Source organism: Rutidosis leptorrhynchoides, chromosome 6 (genome assembly GCF_046630445.1).
Source record: "Rutidosis leptorrhynchoides isolate AG116_Rl617_1_P2 chromosome 6, CSIRO_AGI_Rlap_v1, whole genome shotgun sequence".
NCBI lineage: Eukaryota > Viridiplantae > Streptophyta > Magnoliopsida > Asterales > Asteraceae > Rutidosis > Rutidosis leptorrhynchoides.
The window spans coordinates 378,008,528-378,028,132 of NC_092338.1; the positions used below are offsets into that span (position 1 = coordinate 378,008,528).

The 19,605-nt window shown below is 35.5% G+C and overlaps 2 protein-coding genes across 2 annotated transcripts in view; one reads left to right on the forward strand and one right to left on the reverse strand.

Annotated features, from left to right (window-relative positions):
- Positions 1–13,496, forward strand: part of LOC139854924 (uncharacterized) — a 33,962-nt gene extending 20,466 nt beyond the window's left edge. The window contains exon 2 of the mRNA XM_071844195.1: positions 12,876–13,496. Coding sequence (XP_071700296.1) covers positions 12,876–13,496 — 621 coding nt within the window. The remainder of the gene's footprint in view (positions 1–12,875) is intronic.
- Positions 13,497–16,114: 2,618 nt separating this feature from the next.
- On the reverse strand, positions 16,115–16,771 carry LOC139854925 (uncharacterized). Its single transcript, XM_071844197.1, has one exon. The coding sequence runs from the start codon at positions 16,769–16,771 to the stop codon at positions 16,115–16,117; it is 657 nt and encodes a 218-aa protein (XP_071700298.1).
- Between the last annotated feature and the right edge of the window lie 2,834 nt (positions 16,772–19,605).

Consider the following 19,605-nt stretch of genomic DNA (forward strand, 5'->3'; position numbering starts at 1 on the left):
TTTGAAGTAATATAATGACAATACTAATATTAAATATAATGATAACATTAGTAGTTTTAATAAGATTGATAATTTAATAATAATGGTAATAAAATTAATAATTTTGATATCATTTCATAATACTTAATAATAATAATTACTATAGCAATTTCATTACTTGTGATAATATTAATAACAATACTTATGTTAATCATAATCAAAATCTTCACGTTAAATTTCTAAACCAATAATTAAAGCTTGTATAACATCGATTTGTAATCCTAATCATAATAGTAATAGTAATACTTATATTGATAATAATCATCCTAATAATAATAATATTCAATGATAAAACTAGTGCTAGAAAGGTTTAATGATATTAATATTAATGATAATAACAATAATACTAAATAATATTACTTTTATTAACATTGTTAAAGGTAATTATAATAATAATAATACTTAAGTGACAATCTTTACAATAATAAATACTTTAATAATACTTATAATCATGATAATAATAATAAGTGTTATAATACTAATAATAACAATAATATCAATGATAATAATAATAATCATAATAATAACGTTAATAATAATAATAATAATAATAATAATAATAATATAAATGATAATCAAAATAATAATAAATAATAATTGAAAACTACTTCTTGTAAAATGAGTTCCAAAAAGAAAGCAAGCCATTGCAAGGCTCGAACCCTTGACCACTTGCAAACCCGCTAACACCCTAAACCATGGCTCTGTTGCCTATTATCTGTTTTAAACCCTTCTCCATTTCCTTATATCTCGTATTATTATTAGGTTTCTATTCTTCTTCCTCATCCTTATTTTCAATCGACAGAATCCAAATAACATTCATAACAGTAAATAAAAAAATGTTTCTATTCTGTAATTAAAACAGAAATATCAGTTTGTGACAAATTAACACAAAAAAAATAAAGAAACAGCAACCTGTTGCAGTCGCGAAGAAAAAGAGAAAAAAAATTAAATAAGCAACTCAAACATGATTTTTGAATGCAAGATCGTTTTGGACCAAACTTATAACACGAAGTAGGTTTTAATTCACTCCTAGAACCTTTATCACCCATCAATTTATCTTGAATACTAAAAACGAATTCCAATTTCTCTCAAGAACAATTTAGTTGACTTTTGTAATTAAGGTTTGACCTCGAAATTGGAATTGGATAGAAAGAATTTGACATTGAGCTTTTGCAGATAGATTGATTGAACAGTTCCTAACAAAATTGCATTTAAGGATTTTGAAATTTCATTTGATTTCGAATTATGAATGAAAAGGTGAAGGTACAGAGAAGTCGACGGGTTTTATGGAATTTTTGGTTTTAATAAATCGAATTTGCAGAATATAGATATATAGTTCAAGTTGTTGATGGATATTGTAACAATAGTCGATCTAATTTGTTCTGTACTGGAAGTGATATCGACATTCAAATTAATCAGAAAGTAGATTAATTAAATAAAATAAATAAAAGCGTACTAGATTTTTAACTTCATCTGCTAGAAATCGAATTTTATGTGCTGTAAAGGATTAAGACTCGTAACAACCTTGGGACAGAAACAAAAGAGTAACACAGTCCGATCATGACACATCAGAAAGCAATTCTGTATGGTTTTGTTTACATTTATTAATATAATTAATGAATATAATTAAATATATTACTAATAATAATATTATTAGTATTATTGGAAATAAAAATACTGATAATTTATAATAATAGAAAATAATAATAAAAATAAAATTACTAATACTAAAAATAATAGGAATAATAATAATGATTATAATATCACTTATTTATAATAATTAATGATAATTTCGATAAATTTGATAATAATCAATAACAATAACAAAATGATAATAATAATAATAATATTGATAATCCTAATAATAATAATACTGATATTATTAATAATGGTAATAGAAATATTAATAGTTTTATAATGATAAATACTTATAATACTGATATTAATATTAATTAATAATAATGCTAATTATAATGATACTAATATTATTGAATATAATAATAGTATTAGTAATAACAATACTATAACCATTATATATATATTAAACTCATATTTATTGATTTTATATATATTTAAAGTAATATTAATACTACTAGTATTGACTTTAATATTAAAAGTAATAACAATATTATTCTAACAATTATAATTATATTTGTATTACATATATTATTACTTATGTAATATTTATTAGTAATATAATATATCATACAATAATTTTTATTGATTATTTAATATTTTCTAAGATATATATATATATATATATATATATATATATATATATATATATATATATATATATATATATATATATATATATATATATATATATATATATATATCACAATATATTAGAAGTCATATATATTTATATATAGATTAATTTTTAATAAATAATTAATGATTCTGTTTTATATTTCGTTTCATTTTTAACTTAAATGATTAAATTACATTTTTATTAATTCAAAAATATTATATATTCACTTTTATTTAGTATATATATATATATATTTACATTTTTATATACACGCAACTGTTCGTGAATCGTCGGTCATAGTCAATGGTTAATTGAACACGTGAATATAGTTTTCAAAGTTTTTGAGATTTCAACATTATAGCTTTTGCTTATCGTGTCGGAATCATATAAAGATTAAAGTTTAAATTTGATCGAAAATTTCCGGGTCATCACATCAACTGATGAAGCAAATGCTCTTGAGTTACCAATTGAAGAAAAAGAAATTCATGAGGCTATTTTAGATTGTGGAAGTACAAAGGCGCCGGGTCCCGATGGATTTAATCTACGTTTTTTCAAAAGATTTTGGGAGATTATTAAAGACGATCTTATAATTGCAATTAAGTGGTTTTGGGACAAGGCGGAATTCTCCAAGGGATGCAACTCTTCTTTTGTCACATTTGTCCTTAAGAAAGTTGATGCTTCTACTCTTAGTGACTTCCGACCCATTAGTCTTATCGGAAGTTATTACAAAATCGTGTCAAAAATTCTTTCCAATCGCCTAAGGAAAGTTCTTCCTTCGAGTATCGGGCCGGAGCAAAGTGCATTTTTGAAAGAAAGATTCATTCTTGATGGAGCTTTATGTAACATCCCGCCTTTTTCCGTTTACTTTTCCGTTTACTTATTTAAAGTCCGTTATATATATAACGTCTCCCGGTAATGCGCGTTTTAAATTATCCCGTTTAGGTAATTCACGCACCCGAATGAAACTTGAGGGACTAGGCTTGCCAATTGACCAAACCTTTGACTAGGTCAACTAGTCAACACCCTTCCTCATCCATTCATTAATTTCTTTTCTTTTCCCATTTTCTCTAATACTTTCACCAAATCTCTCAAACACCATTACAAAGATTCATCATCTAAATCAAATCTAGCAAGCTTCAATCCTAACAAATTACATATTTGGAATCCTTGCAACTTCCTCTTCGATTCCATACCAATTACATCTTATTTGGGTAACTTTCTAAAATCCCTAGATTTTGTGTTCTTGATTTTTTAACTTATAAAGTTGTTAATTAGTGTCTATGGCTCAAGTCTAATATGAATATATGATTTATATGTTCGATCTTATTATTTTTAGTAACTAGCATGAACTTGAAAGTTTGGTGTGTTTGATTGATGATTTGGTTGCCTAAATGTTGTTGTTATGATAAAGTGCAAGTATTAAATGTGTTACTAGTATCACTAGGTTCAAATTGATGTGTAGGTTGCTTAGGAAAACTTCATAAACTTGATTATTGATTTTGGGTAATTTTGGTTAGGGTTTGATAGAACTAAATGTGAATTTTGATGCATTGAATACCATGAATTGTTGTTGGTAAGTGTTTAGTTGGATTGTATGCTTGATTACCTTCAAAACAGCGTATTATACATGTGCATTAAATTCTCGAATCATAATAATGCATTTATGAACTTGGAGTAATAAATGATGAGCATTAATGGTGATTTTGATATGAGTTTGTTTGGTTTTGATTGAATAAATGCATTTAGTTATTCTCCTTATCAAATTACCTTTCCAACGATATATGGTATGTATTTTGAATGTTTTCGATTCATAAATTATGCTAATTCGAGTTTTGGTTCGAGACTTAGCTTTTTTTACTGCAATCAGCATGTTTTCCAGGCATGCGCGCAGCGCACAATTCTGCGCACCGCGCAAATATGCAGACCCAGATCCTTGACCCCTTTTGACATGTCCTGACCTGATTTTACACTTGGTTGCGCGCCGCGCAAACCTGCGCGCGACGCGCAACAGCCCAGCTATTTTTTTTATTTGTTTTATTGTTCGCAAAATGTTTCCCGCTTAACCGTAACTCCGATTAACATGAAACTTGGCTATTGTGCTCATATATGATTTCTCATCATGGGAAAATTGTCGGATACCCGACCCGACCCCGTTGACTTTGACTTTGACCTAGTTTGACTTTTAGTCAAACTTAACCAAACGCTTATACGATTGTTCTAACATGCTTGACTACTTGTAACGTGCATGAAACTTGACTAATTGATTCACATGCTATATAATCGAGTCGTAACGAGCCATAGGACTAATTGAACATCTTTGACCTATTGCGTTTACCGTTATTGATACGACCTATTTGTTTAGGTCAAGACTAGCATTGTTCTTTGCACAAGTTACTTGTTGAAGTACTTATTACTCGTGTACACAAGGTGAGATCATAGTCCCATCTTTCAAACAACTTTTATACTTTAAACTATGGGATGAGAAACATATACGTATCATACTTTTACACTTTGAACACAAGTACGAAAACGAACATTCCACGTACGGGTTTGAACAAAAATCCTCAATTCAATTATCATTATTTACACTTGCAGGGTGTAAACGAGAACTTATATTATGTGATCACATGGGCTTGACGAGCCTCATTCGGACGGTTCGCTACCGTTAGCGGATGAAATATATTTTTGAGTATAGTGTATGTTCTAACACTACGTAACAGGGTACAAAACAGTTAAGTTTGATAATTGGGTGCCCGCGAAACAAATAACAACTTGGGAATGCAAATGATTTTGATAATCATCTTATATTAAATCTTGTGGTTCAAATGCAACGTTTACTAAAACACCTATGATTTCACCAACGTTTTTCGTTGACAGTTTTCTATATGTTTTCTCAGGTCCTTGAATGCTTAAGGATACATGCTTCCGCTTACTTTTTGATACTTGCTTGGATGTCGAGTATACGTGCATAGTTGGAGCGTCTTTTGACTACTTTTATAAATTATGTCGCATAGGTTTCATTTATACGTTAAACATTGATATGTAACTAGTCATTGAACTACTTTGGTAAACTTGAAACATCCTTTTACTTATGAAATGAATGCGACATATTTTGGTCAAACGTCTTGTTAAAGACTTACGACCACGTAACGGGACCTAAGTAGACGGCGCCGTCAAACATGATTTGGTCGGGTCACTACAGATGGTATCAGAGCATTGGTTGTAGGGATTTAGAGTTCATTGGTATCAATCCCGAGTCATAGGGTACATTAGTGAGTCTAGACTACAACCGGCATATAGACTTGAAGTAGGAATTACTTGACTACTTGTGCATTATACTCGAACTCCTCTATCATATCTAATTCTTATTCAATCTTAATCTCACGTTACTTGATTTAATTGACGCGCCACCTTGACTATATGAAATAGTGTCAAATGCACATATGAATTAGGGTAATATAATTTCCGGGATTATATTACGGTGACTCATATGAACATTCTGACATTATGACATAAAGAATTTAAGGCGAGTCGAGGAAAATTTCTCTCTATCCTTATTCCATATCATGGTTAGTATTATTAAGAATACTAATCAACGATATTCTTGTGTTTTGAAGGAATAATGGCTCCTCGCCATGGACCACGCTGTGAGACACCCGAACAAGCTCTACAACGAATGGTAGCCACCGCCGTAGAGTCAGCCATGGCCGGTCACTCCACCAACAACAATAACAACAATAATAACAACAACAACAACAATCAAGGGGCCGGTAACTCAAGCGAAGGGTGCTCCTACAAAGCCTTCATGGGGTGCAAACCTCACACTTTTGATGGAACCGGGGGACCGGTTGTACTCAATCGATGGTTTAAACAAACGGAAGCCGTTTTTAGCATAAGCGGTTGTCGGGACCAAGATAAAGTCAAATATTCCACCAACACCTTTGCCGGCATCGCCCTCACATGGTGGAACACGTATGTACAATCGGTGGGTACCGATGAAGCTCACGTCCTCTCTTAGGCCGACTTAAGGGAAAGGATGATCGTCGAATTTTTCCCTCGTGAAGAAACCCGAAAGCTCGAACAAGAGCTAAGAACTTTAAAGGCGGTCGGAAACAATCTCAAGGCCTACAATCAACGATTCGCCGAACTATCCTTGATGTGTCCCAACCTCGTGAACCCCGAATCTCAAAGGGTTGAACTCTATATGGATGGTCTTCCAAAGAGCATCAAACAAGGAGTGATGTCATACAAACCCGCTAACCTACAACAAGCCTTAAACATGGCCCGCCAATTGATCGAAACGGTTGACGAAATCGTAGTTCCGGCACCTAAGGCCGAGGATAAGTCGGGTGGTAATAAAAGAAAGTGGGAACCCTCTCAATCAAACAACTACAACAACAACTTCACCAAAAAGCCTTTCACCTCAGACGCCAAGAAAAGTTATGGCGAAAATAAACCCTTTTGCAACAAATGCCACAAACATCACTATGGTGAATGTAGCAATCTATTTTGCCACCGGTGCCAAAAGGGTGGTCATGTGGCCAACGATTGTAGAAGTGCCACCCCCGTCGCTCAAAAGGTGCCCAATGCACCAAAATTGGGTACTTGTTATGAATGTGGCCAAATGGGTCATTTTAGAAATGCATGTCCGAAGAAGAAAGCCAACCCCAACACACGCGGCCGAGCTTTCAACATCAACACTGAGGAAGCCCGAGATGACAATGAATTAGTCACGGGTACGTTTCTCCTCAACAACACTTATGTTACTTGTTTATTCGATTCGGGTGCCGATAAGAGTTTTGTATCCAAGACTTTGACTCATTCTTTTAGCACTCCACCACTTCCACTAGATACCACTTATACCATTGAAGTGGCCAACGGGAAACAATTGAGTGCCGACACATATTACCGGGGGTGTACGTTAAACATTTTGGGTAATGAGTTTGAAATTGACTTGATACCCATGGAACTAGGAAGCTTCGATGTAATAATCGGTATGAATTGGCTAGCCAAAACAAAATCTCACATCCTTTGTGATCTTAACGCAATCCGGATTCCTATCGAGAACGGCGAACCTTTGATCTTCTATGGCGATAAGAGTTGCACCGGACTCAACCTCGTTTCATGCATTAAAGTTAAAAAACTACTCCGTAAGGGTTGTTTTGCGATCCTTGCTCACGTTAAGAAAGTCGAGTCCGATGAGAAGCACATCAATGATGTGCCTATTGTTAGTGACTATTCTGATGTATTTCCCGACGAATTGTCGGGTCTTCCACCTCATCGACCGGTTGAATTCCAAATCGATCTTACTCCGGGAGCCGCACCCGTAGCACGTGCACCATATAGACTTGCTCCATCCGAAATGCAAGAATTGCAAAGTCAAATCCAAGAACTACTTGACCGTGGTTTTATCCAACCTAGCCATTCACCATGGGGCGCTCCGATTTTGTTTGTTAAAAAGAAAGACGGATCCCTACGAATGTGCATTGATTATCGTAAACTAAACAAATTGACGGTTAAGAACCGATATCCTCTTCCTCAGATCGATGACCTCTTTGATCAACTACAAGGGTCTTGTGTATATTCGAAAATCGATCTCCGTTCGGGTTATCATCAACTAAGGGTTAAGGAGGAAGATGTCTCCAAAACCGCTTTCCGGACTCGTTATGGTAGTTATGAGTTTCTTGTAATGCCATTTGGTCTCACTAACGCACCGGCAGTGTTCATGGACCTCATGAACCGCGTGTGCAAACCGTACCTCAATAAATTCGTTATCGTGTTCATCGATGATATTTTGGTCTATTCAAAAAGCGAAGAAAAACACGAGGAACACCTTCGACTTGTGCTTGAACTTTTAAGACAATAACGACTCTATGCCAAATTCTCCAAGTGTGAATTTTGGTTGAAGGAAGTTCAATTTCTTGGTCATGTTGTAAGTGATCAAGGTATTAAAGTCGATCCATCAAAAATCGAAGCCATTAGTAAATGGGAGACTCCTACTACTCCTACTCACATTCGTCAATTCTTGGGTCTCGCCGGATACTATCGTAGATTCATCAAAGATTTCTCTTTGGTTGCTCTTCCTCTAACCGCATTAACTCACAAGGGAAGAAAATTCACTTGGGCAACCGAACAAGAATCCGCATTTCAAATCTTGAAAACGAAACTAACCACCGCTCCTATCTTGTCACTTCCCGAAGGCAACGATGATTTTGTTGTGTATTGCGTCGCCTCGAAACATGGTTTTGGGTGTGTATTGATGCAACGAACAAAAGTCATTTCTTATGCTTCTCGACAACTCAAAATTCATGAACGAAACTACACGACACATGATCTCGAACTTGGAGCCGTTGTCTTTGCACTTAAAATGTGGAGACACTATCTTTATGGAACCAAGAGTACGATCTTCACCGATCACAAAAGTCTCCAACACATCTTCGACCAAAAGCAACTAAACATGAGACAACGAAGGTGGATTGAAACCTTAAACGATTACGATTGCGAGCTTCGTTACCATTCCGGGAAGGCAAACGTAGTAGCCGATGCCTTAAGTCGAAAAGAAAGAGCGGTGCCTCTACGTGTCCGAGCCTTAAACATCACCATCCATACCAACCTTAATAGCTAAATTCGGGTAGCCCAAGATGAGGCTCTCAAGGATGAAAACGTTTCACACGAGCTCTTGAACATTCTCGTCTCTCGATTCGAAATTAGGGAGACCGGACTCTGATATTTCGCTGGAAGGATTTGGGTGCCTAGATATGGGGACCTACGAAGCCTTATTTTAGATGAAGCCCATAAGTCACGATACTCGATTCACCCCAGTGCCAATAAGATGTACCACGACCTTAAAGAACAATATTGGTGGCCGAACATCAAAAGGGACGTAGCTACTTATGTTGCCAAGTGTTTGACATGTTCCAAAGTCAAAGCCGAACACCAAAGTCCGTCAGGGTTACTTCAACAACCCGAAATCTCGCAATGGAAGTGGGAAAGAATAACAATGGATTTTATCACCAAGCTACCAAAGACGACGGGCGGTTATGATACTATTTGGGTTATTGTCGACCGTCTCACCAAATCCGCACACTTTCTCGCTATGAAAGAAACCGAAAAAATGGAGAAACTTGCACAACTTTACATAAAGGAGATCGTAGCCCGACACGGTGTACCCTTATCGATTATCTCCGACCGAGATGGCCGATTTGTTTCTAGATTTTGGCGTACTTTACAAGAAGCGTTGGGAACACGTTTAGACATGAGCACCGCAAACCGACGGACAAAGCGAATGCACAATTCAAACCTTGGAAGACATGCTACGAGCTTGCATTGTCGACTTTGGAAAAGCTTGGCATAAGCACTTGCCTCTCGCCGAATTCTCCTACAACAATAGTTATCACGCGAGTATTAACACCGCACCATGCTTTATATGGCCAAAAATGTCGTTCTCCTCTTTGTTGGGCCGAAGTAGGCGACACACAAATCACCGGACCCGAACTCATTCATGAAACAACCGAGAAGATCGTTCAAATCCGAGATAGGCTTAGGACTGCCCGAAGTCGTTAAAAGAGCTATACCGACAAACGACGCAACGACCTTAAATTTCAAGTCGGTGACCACGTAATGTTAAAAGTTGCACCTTGGAAAGGTGTAATCCGTTTTGAGAAACGCGGGAAGCTAAATCTGCGGTATATTGGTCCTTTCGAAATCTTGGAGCGTATTGGGACCGTTGCCTATCGTTTAGATCTACCACCTCAATTGAGCTCCGTTCATCCTACCTTCCATATATCTAACTTGAAAAAGTGTCTTGCCGAACCCGATATCGTCATCCCTCTCGAGGAACTTACTATTGATGACAAACTTCATTTTGTGGAGGAACCGGTTGAAATTGTGGACACCTCCGTCAAGACATTGAAACAAAGCCGAATTTCGATTGTTAAAGTCCGTTGGAACACCAAAAGAGGACCCGAGTTTACTTGGGAAAGGCAAGATCAAATGCAAAGAAAATACCCTCATCTATTCCCGGTTCCGGAAACGCAAGATTCCGAGGAAGAAACAACGACTCCTACGCCTACTTAAATTTCGGGACGAAATTTCTTTTAAGGAGTAGGTAATGTAACATCCCGCCTTTTTCCGTTTACTTTTCCGTTTACTTATTTAAAGTCCGTTATATATATAACGTCTCCCGTTAATGCGCGTTTTAAATTATCTCGTTTAGGTAATTCACGCACCCGAATGAAACTTGAGGGACTAGGCTTGCCAATTGACCAAACCTTTGACTAGGTCAACTAGTCAACACCCTTCCTCATCCATTCATTAATTTCTTTTCTTTTTTCCATTTTCTCTAATACTTTCACCAAATCTCTCAAACACCATTACAAAGATTCATCATCTAAATCAAATCTAGCAAGCATCAATCCAAACAAATTACATATTTGGAATCCTTGCAACTTCCTCTTCGATTCCATACCAATTACATCTTATTTGGGTAACTTTCTAAAATCCCTAGATTTTGTGTTCTTGATGTTTTTAACTTATAAAGTTGTTAATTAGTGTCTATGGCTCAAGTCTAACATGAATATATGATTTATATGTTCGATCTTGTTATTTTTAGTAACTAGCATGAACTTGAAAGTTTGGTGTATTTGATTGATGATTTGGTTGCCTAGATGTTGTTGTTATGATAAAGTGAAAGTATTAAATGTGTTACTAGTATCACTAGCTTCAAATTGATGTGTAGGTTGCTTAGGAAAACTTCATAAACTTGATTATTGATTTTGGGTAATTTTGGTTAGGGTTTGATAGAACTAAATGTGAACTTTGATGCATTGAATGCCCTGAATTGTTGTTGGTAAGTGTTTAGTTGGATTGTATGCTTGATTACCTTCAAAACAGCGTATTATACATGTGCATTAAATTCCCGAATCATAATAATGCATTTATGAACTTGGAGTAATAAATGATGAGCATTAATGGTGATTTTGATATGAGTTTGTTTGGTTTTGATTGATTAAATGCGTTTAGTTATTCTCCTTGTCAAATTACCTTTCCAACGATATATGGTATGCATTTTGAATGTTTTCGGTTCATAAATTATGCTAATTCGAGTTTTGGTTCGAGACTTAGCTTTTTTTACTGCAATCAGCATGTTTTCCAGGCATGCGCGCCGCGCACAATTCTGCGCGCCGTGCAAATATGCAGACCCAGATCCTTGACCCCTTTTGACATGTTCTGACCTGGTTTTACACTTGGTTGCGCGCCGCGCAACAGCCCAGCTATTTTTTTTATTTGTTTTATTGTTCGCAAAATGTTTCCCGCTTAACCGTAACTCCGATTAACATGAAACTTGGCTATTGTGCTCATATATGATTTCTCATCATGGGAAAATTGTCGGATACCCGACCCGACCCCGTTGACTTTGACTTTGACCGAGTTTGACTTTTAGTCAAACTTAACCAAACGCTTATACGATTGTTCTAACATGCTTGACTACTTGTAACGTGCATGAAACTTGACTAATTGATTCACATGATATATAATCGAGTCGTAACGAGCCATAGGACTAATTAAACATCTTTGACCTATCGCGTTTACCGTTATTGATACGACCTATTTGTTTAGGTCAAGACTAGCATTGTTCTTTGCACACGTTACTTGTTGAAGTACTTATTACTCGTGTACATAAGGTGAGATCATAATCCCATCTTTCAAACAACTTTTATGCTTTAAACTATGGGATGAGAAACATATACGTATCATACTTTTACACTTTGAACACAAGTACGAAAACGAACATTCCACGTACGGGTTTGAACAAAAATCCTCAATTCAATTATCATTAGTTACACTTGCAGGGTGTAAACGAGAACTTATATTATGTTATCGCATGGGCTTGACTAGCCTCATTCGGACGGTTCGCTACCATTAGCGGATGAAATATATTTTCGAGTATAGTGTATGTTCTAACACTACGTAACAGGGTACAAAACAGTTAAGTTTGATAATTGGGTGCCCGCGAAACAAATAACAACTTGGGAATGCAAATGATTTTGATAATCATTTTATATTAAATCTTGTGGTTCAAATGCAACGTTTACTAAAACACCTATGATTTCACCAACGTTTTTCGTTGACAGTTTTCTATATGTTTTCTCAGGTCCTTGAATGCTTAAGGATACATGCTTCCGCTTACTTTTTGATACTTGCTTGGATGTCGAGTATACGTGCATAGTTGGAGAGTCTTTTGACTACTTTTATAAATTGTGTCGCATAGGTTTCATTTGTACGTTAAACATTGATATGTAACTAGTCATTGAACTACTTTTGTAAACTTGAAACATCCCTTTACTTATGAAATGAATGCGACATATTTTGGTCAAACGTCTTGTTAAAGACTTACGACCACGTAACGGGACCTAAGTAGACGGCGCCGTCAAACATGATTTGGTCGGGTCGCTACACTTTAATTGTAAACGAAAGTATCGAATATCTCAAATCTATCAAACGAAAAGGTATGATCTTCAAGGTTGATTTCGAGAAAGCGTTCGATTGTTTAAATTGGAAATTCTTGTTGGATGTCATGAAGTGCATGGGTTTTGGGGGAAAATGGAGGAAGTGGATATTTGCATGTTTAAGCTCCGCATCGATTTCGGTTTTAATTAATGGCTCGCCTACAAATGAATTCAATATTAGTCGAGGCGTGAGACAAGGCGATCCTCTTTCACCTTTTCTATTCATTATCGCCGCCGAAGGTCTTAATATTCTAACAAAAGCGGCAACGAATTCGGGTTTATTTAGAGGAGTAGAAATTGGTGCCGACAAGATTTTGGTCTCTCACCTACAATATGCCGATGACACTATTTTCATTGGTGATTGGTCACGTTCAAATGCATATAGTATTCGTAATCTTCTTAAGTGCTTTGAACTAGCTTCGGGTTTGAAACTCAACTTCCAAAAAAGTTGTCTTTACGGGATTGGTGTTGATCACAATGAAGCTAGTCTTTTCGCAAACGGTATAGGGTGTCAAGTTGGCAAATTTCCTTTCACATATCTTGGTTTGCCAATTGGTTCGAAAATGAAGAAAGTAGGTGATTGGAACCCGGTTATAGAAAAGTTTAAAGCTAGACTCTCAAAGTGGAGAATGCGAACGATGTCGTTTGACGGTCGAATGATTCTTATCAAGTCGATTCTTAATAGCCTCCCGTAATACTTCTTCTCGCTTTACCGTGCTCCTCCTCGAGTGTTAAAAATCCTTGAGTGCATTAGACGTTCCTTTTTTTGGGGTGGGTGGAATGGGGGGTCGAAAATTTCATGGGTTAAGTGGGATTGTGTGATAAATTCTTATGAAAACGGGGGGGTTAAATTTTGGGTCTTTAAAAAGTAAAAATCTTGCTCTTTTGGGAAAGTGGTGGTGGAGGTTCTATACCGAAACTAACTCACTTTGGGTCAAAATTATTCGAAGCTTATATGGTTCTAACGGCGGCTTGGAGTTGGGGGATGATTCTAATCGTCCTTCATCTTCGGGTTGTTGGAATAACATTATTTTTGCAGGTTCAAAAATCGACGAATGTAACATCAACTTTAGTAGCTCCTTTTCCAAATGTATTGGAGACGGATCGACAACAAGTTTTTGGGAAGACCTTTGGATTGGCAATTTAAAACTATGCAACAGATTTCCGCGTCTTTTTCATCTCGAGTGTTCGAAACATGTTACTATTAACAACCGCATTATTGTAGGTGAATCTGGGATTAGCTTCAATTGGGATTGGTCTCGCGCTCCCTCCGGCAGAACTTCAGACGAGTTAAATAATCTGATCGAGCTGTTAATGGCCTTCGAATTCAGTAGCAGCAAACATGAGAAATGCTCGTGGTCTTTATCCTCTTCTGGTTCATTTACTGTTAAAGAGTGTTCGGCTATCATTGACGACGCAATTCTACCTTTAAATTCGTGTTATACAGAGACGTTAAAGAATAATTTGATTCTAAAAAAATTGGAGATCTTCGTTTGGCGTGCAATTAAAAAAAGACTTCCGGTTAGATTGGAGCTTGATAAAAGAGGGATCGACTTAAATTCAGTTAGATGTCCACTTTGCGACGATGACCTTGAATCGGTCGATCACTCTATTATCTTTTGCAATCATTCTATGGAAGTATGGGTTCGTATTTTCAAATGGTGGAATCTGGGACATCCTTCAAACCTTAGTACGGGAGAAATTCTTCGTGGTGATCTCACGGTTCAATCTTCAACTTTCGGAAATAAGATTTGGCAAGCTATCGTTTGGACTTGTGCGTATTTTATTTGGAAAAACAGGAACAACATGGTCTTTCATAACAAATGTTGGACCGCTCCGGTGGCTATAAATGAAATGCAAACTAAATCATTTGAGTGGATTTCGCGCCGCGCAAAAGGGAAGAAGTTCGAGTGGCTCTCTTGGTTGAGTAATCCTAGTATTTATCTCAATATGTAGTTTTTTTATTGTTTTCTTTGTTCTTCTCGTGTTTTTTGAGATTTGCTTTCTTTGCAAATCGTCTTTGTAGTCTCGCGGATGCTTCGTGTTTGTGGCTCTTGGGCTATTTAGCTCATTCCACGTTCTTGTGTTCAGTGTTTTAATATATTCCTTGCTTTTCGGAAAAAAAAAAAACTTTTAATGAATTCAATCAAATTTATCCGGACTCAAAATTAATATTTATCAAATCTATTTTAAATGTAAAAATTCATGTGGAATATATTTGGCATTTGTTTGTCAGGTTCGCACTTAGATAGCGTAGTTTTGTTTTTGCCGTTGGTGTAGGTTCTCTTCTATGCTTTTTGAGGTGTGAAACAGTCTTGGGTTGGTATATATATATATATTTTGATTTTGATTTTTGATGGGTTCTTTCACTTTTGATGAGAGTCTCGTCATTTTATATTAATCATTTTTTGCCAAAAAAAAAAAGTATATATTATGTATTATATTATATATTATATTTTTATTATATGATAGATATATAATATAATAATGCTCAATGATGACTGTCCCACGTTAGTATGGTATGTTACAGATATTTAATTTACCACCTTTTTGATATTTTATCGTAGAAAGTTTTAAGTACAAAACTACAAATAGAATAGAAATATTACTAGTAATAATAAGATAAAAGTTTTACAACCAAATAAAATATGTTCAAATTTAGATACACTAACAGATTCGGTCAACATTTCTATCTGACAAATAACGACTTTCCTCATTTTAGCTAGTCGCCTTATTAGAACTACGAGTATATATTAAAACTCCTCAATTTCAATTATCGTGTGCACTTCTTTATTACTCCGTATTTTATTGTATATTGTATAATAATAAAATAAAATTGATTGACTATGCTAAACTAGCTTTCATTCAATTCATTGATAATTTGATAATTGATAATAATAATAAAATAATCATTGATAATTTGATAATTGATAATAATAATAAAATAATTAGAGCACGCGGTGTCCTCCTATAAGTCCACCGTCCAAAACTGACGCCACCCGACGAGGATACTGCCCCAACTTCGTGACCATTGTCCCCCTCCCATCGTTGCTACCCTAACCATGTTTCTCTTTTTTTTTTTTAATTATTCTATCTTTTTATTGATCAATCTCATATTCGATGTGAAATGAACACTTAATAACACTTCACTTTAATCAATGAAGACAAAAAAATAGATACGGACACTTTGTGCTCGAATAATGAACAAAAAACATAACACATACACAAAAATGCAAAATATATGAATAAAAATTAAAAATTTACATAACAAAAATAAAAAAAATAAAAACTTCAACATTTTTATTAAATCACTCTATGCAACAATAACAGATGTAGGAAGTTTAGATTGCCTGAATGATTTAACCGAACTCGAAAAATACCATCCTTTTGATCTCCCAAATTCGTTTCCGTTAACAGCAACTGATCTCGACCTCGTCATCATCGCCGTTAAATCACCGTTAACTCTCGTCAAATCATCACACATACTCACTTCACCTTCCGTGACTATTTCATCCTTCACATCACATCTCTTACTCTTATTAACCTTAAAAACCGACCAAAAGTTAATCTTACTCCTACTAACTTTACCCGTTCCCGCCTTTTCAATTTCAGTTACGTTTCCAACATACTTAGATTTCGATCTAAGTAACGGAATAGCAACGGATCGTGATTTACGTAATACTGGATCACCTTCCACGCTGTTTGATGATCGATTCGATTCATTGTGGTTAGAAAAATCGCGACGGTGGCTTCCACCTCGTGAGAATGAGAATAGAGAAAACGGAGAATTTGAAGATGACGTAATCTCAATTGGCGCGGGACATTCGGGACATGGAAGAGAATTGGCGCAGTTAGGGCAAAGTGTCACGAGACGATCACGAAGACATTTAGGGCAAATTCCACTTTTTCGTCTTCGTGATGGATGTTTAGGACACTTCCATAGTTGTTCTTCATCTATGTATAAAGGCATATTTGATTCGGCTGCTAGGGTTTGTAGTGTTGAGTTTGCGTTTGTGACGGTTTAATTTAGTGTGAGTTTTTTGGCTCTAAAAATGTGCTGGATGTGAATATGATGGAGATAGTTATATATATTGGAGAGAGTTAACTGTGATTGGGGAATTTGGTAAAGATTAGTTAACTAAACCATGGTTAAGGATGGTTGGGGTACCAAATTTTTAGCAACGGTTGTTGGACCAAAGTAGCGTATTAAGTGGATTTTTATAACAAGTAAAAAAGTAAACCGTTCACATCCTTAATACTGATTGTAGGTCATAAAATATGCTTTCAAAGTCTTAAAAAATCTCATTAGACTTACGACATGACCTTTCATTACATTATTTTACATTTTATTATATATATTTTATATTTTATTTATTAAGTCAATTTAAATAGGATATATCATGTATTTTTTATTTTTTTTTTGTCAAACACACCCTATGACATTTTCATGTTATCTTTGTATAAGTTAATTTTAGCTGTCTTATTTAATTAATGAAAATTGAAGTTTTTTGTTTTAGTAAATTCTTAAGAGTTGAAGTGTATAAAATCAAAAAATAAGTTTGTAACTCGACTAGCTTTGCGAGTTGAAGATAATCAGCTGAAAAAGATGTAAATTATAGTCTCACATTGAAATTAGGAATAAAACAAATGTATGATTATAAGCTTATGAGAATCTACCTTTATCACAAATTGGTATTAAAGTTGATTGTACGTAATTCCGATGAGGAAGTACATCCGAGTGCAGAGAGTCATGTTGAGGAAGCCCGGTTTGTTGATTCGGCTTTTACGCACGTTTATAGTGAACGGTTTAGATGACTTATTGCCTTTAGGGCTCACATATTACTACTGACGAAAATATGTCTATCATCACAAATTATAAGGGTACGCTACTTTGGTGGTTCACATAGTACGCAACAACCTCGATAGGTGACGAAAATAATAACTCAGATAATTGTCCTTTCTCCACATGTCTATCATATTTGTCCTCTTTGGTGGTTCCAGCTTCATCACAAATTATAAGGCTACACTACTTTCTTTTGACCTAAACGATAAGCTCTACTAGAGGACGTACTACTTTCTTTTGACCTAAACGATAAGCTCTACTAGAGGACATATATGATAGACAATTCAGAAAATTTAGTTTAGAAGGTTGTAAACATATTTGGCTGGTTAGATCCAGTAGAGATAAACATAACTTGGATTTACCCAATTACAATACGTTACTCTCTTGGTGGATATGACGGTAATAAGTGCGTCACAATTGCAAAATCTAATGATACTCGAATGGATTCTTATCGGTGTCCGTTATTATACAACGACAACCATCAATTCATTACACAATGATATTGCATAATTCAACTACGTTTTTCATAGCAATATCCGTTATATTTTAGTCCTTTGGATACGGTTTGGAGACTATTTAGGGGTATTTGCGAAGATTCGAGTTCGAGAGTTACAAAGTTGATAAAGCTGATTATTTGAGCATTTTGAAGTACATTTTCGTTATTCTATCATAAGGTACCAGTCTCAATTGTTCGGGAAACATTTTCTTATGTTTATAGCCAGGATCGAGCTCAGTATCCGAATAATAGTGAAGTCGCGGCGCGACTGGTTGCTCTCACGACGCGATGGAAGGTGTAAAAGAGAATGCGAGAGTATTGAGCAAATGAGAAATGTTTCAACACAAAAGGTCGCGACACGATAGAATAGCCTCGCGACGCGAGTATATGCTTTGAAAAAATGTCGAGAGATTTCAAAAGTTGGAGATTTTGTCTAAAAGTAATGCCACGGAGCGATAGAATGGTCTCACGACGCGAGTGACAGTGAAACAAAATTGTCAAGGGTTTGTTTAAGATTGGGTGCAGACTTACACTAAGTGTCGCGACATGACAAAGCTGTCTCGTGTAACAACCCAAACCAAACCACGAACAAACCCGTTTAAAATGTCACAAAAAAAAAAATTTCTCTGTTCAGCTAATGGCGCGGCGCGCCATATGGCCGCGCGGCGCGCCATATGGTCCTGTCCCATTTTTCCATTTTTGCGGAAAAGATCGGCCACTTCCCGACATAATTAGACAAAACGCTTTTAACCACATATTCAAACATGTAAAACTAACATGATTCAAACATAAAATAAGTTTTACAAAGCGGGGCCCACATCGGTCGTTTTACGAGTTTCATACAAAAGTTTGAGTTTCGACCACATTAAGTTTAAATACCAAACGACACTACGAGCATGGTGTTTGGGGTTAAACTACCCAAGCCTCGGTCAAACTCCAAAAGCTAACACTTCCAAAAGGCATCCCCTATCAACAAGCGGGAACTCTACTCCAAAATAATGCCCTTACCCTTGTCCACAACCAAACCTATAAAAAGGTAAACAACGAGAGGGTAAGCAAAGCTTAGTGAATGCAATAATTATACATATACATATATAATATATCTACTTGCAAACACTTACACAATACCGTACACAAGCTATCAATTGGACAACCATGCAAAACATTATGCATATACCAATAACCGCAATTCACATTGAGCTAGCAATAACAAAAGCATATAGTTCATAATTAAGTATGCTAATGCACAATTCATACAACCATGGTTAACCAATCGTAATAGGAATGGTACTCTAATTTCCCATTGGTGTTCATAACAACCGTTAGTGCACAACACATATATCACTAACCCTTGGACAACACATATCGGTTTATAAAATCGTTAGTGTACAACACATATAACACTAAATCGGACAACACATATCCATTCATAAATCATTAGTGTACAACACATATAACACTAAAT

Bases quoted from the DNA above. Each gene is read 5' to 3' on its own strand.
- LOC139854925 (XM_071844197.1), bottom strand. From the start codon at position 16,771: ATGCCTTTATACATAGATGAAGAACAACTATGGAAGTGTCCTAAACAT.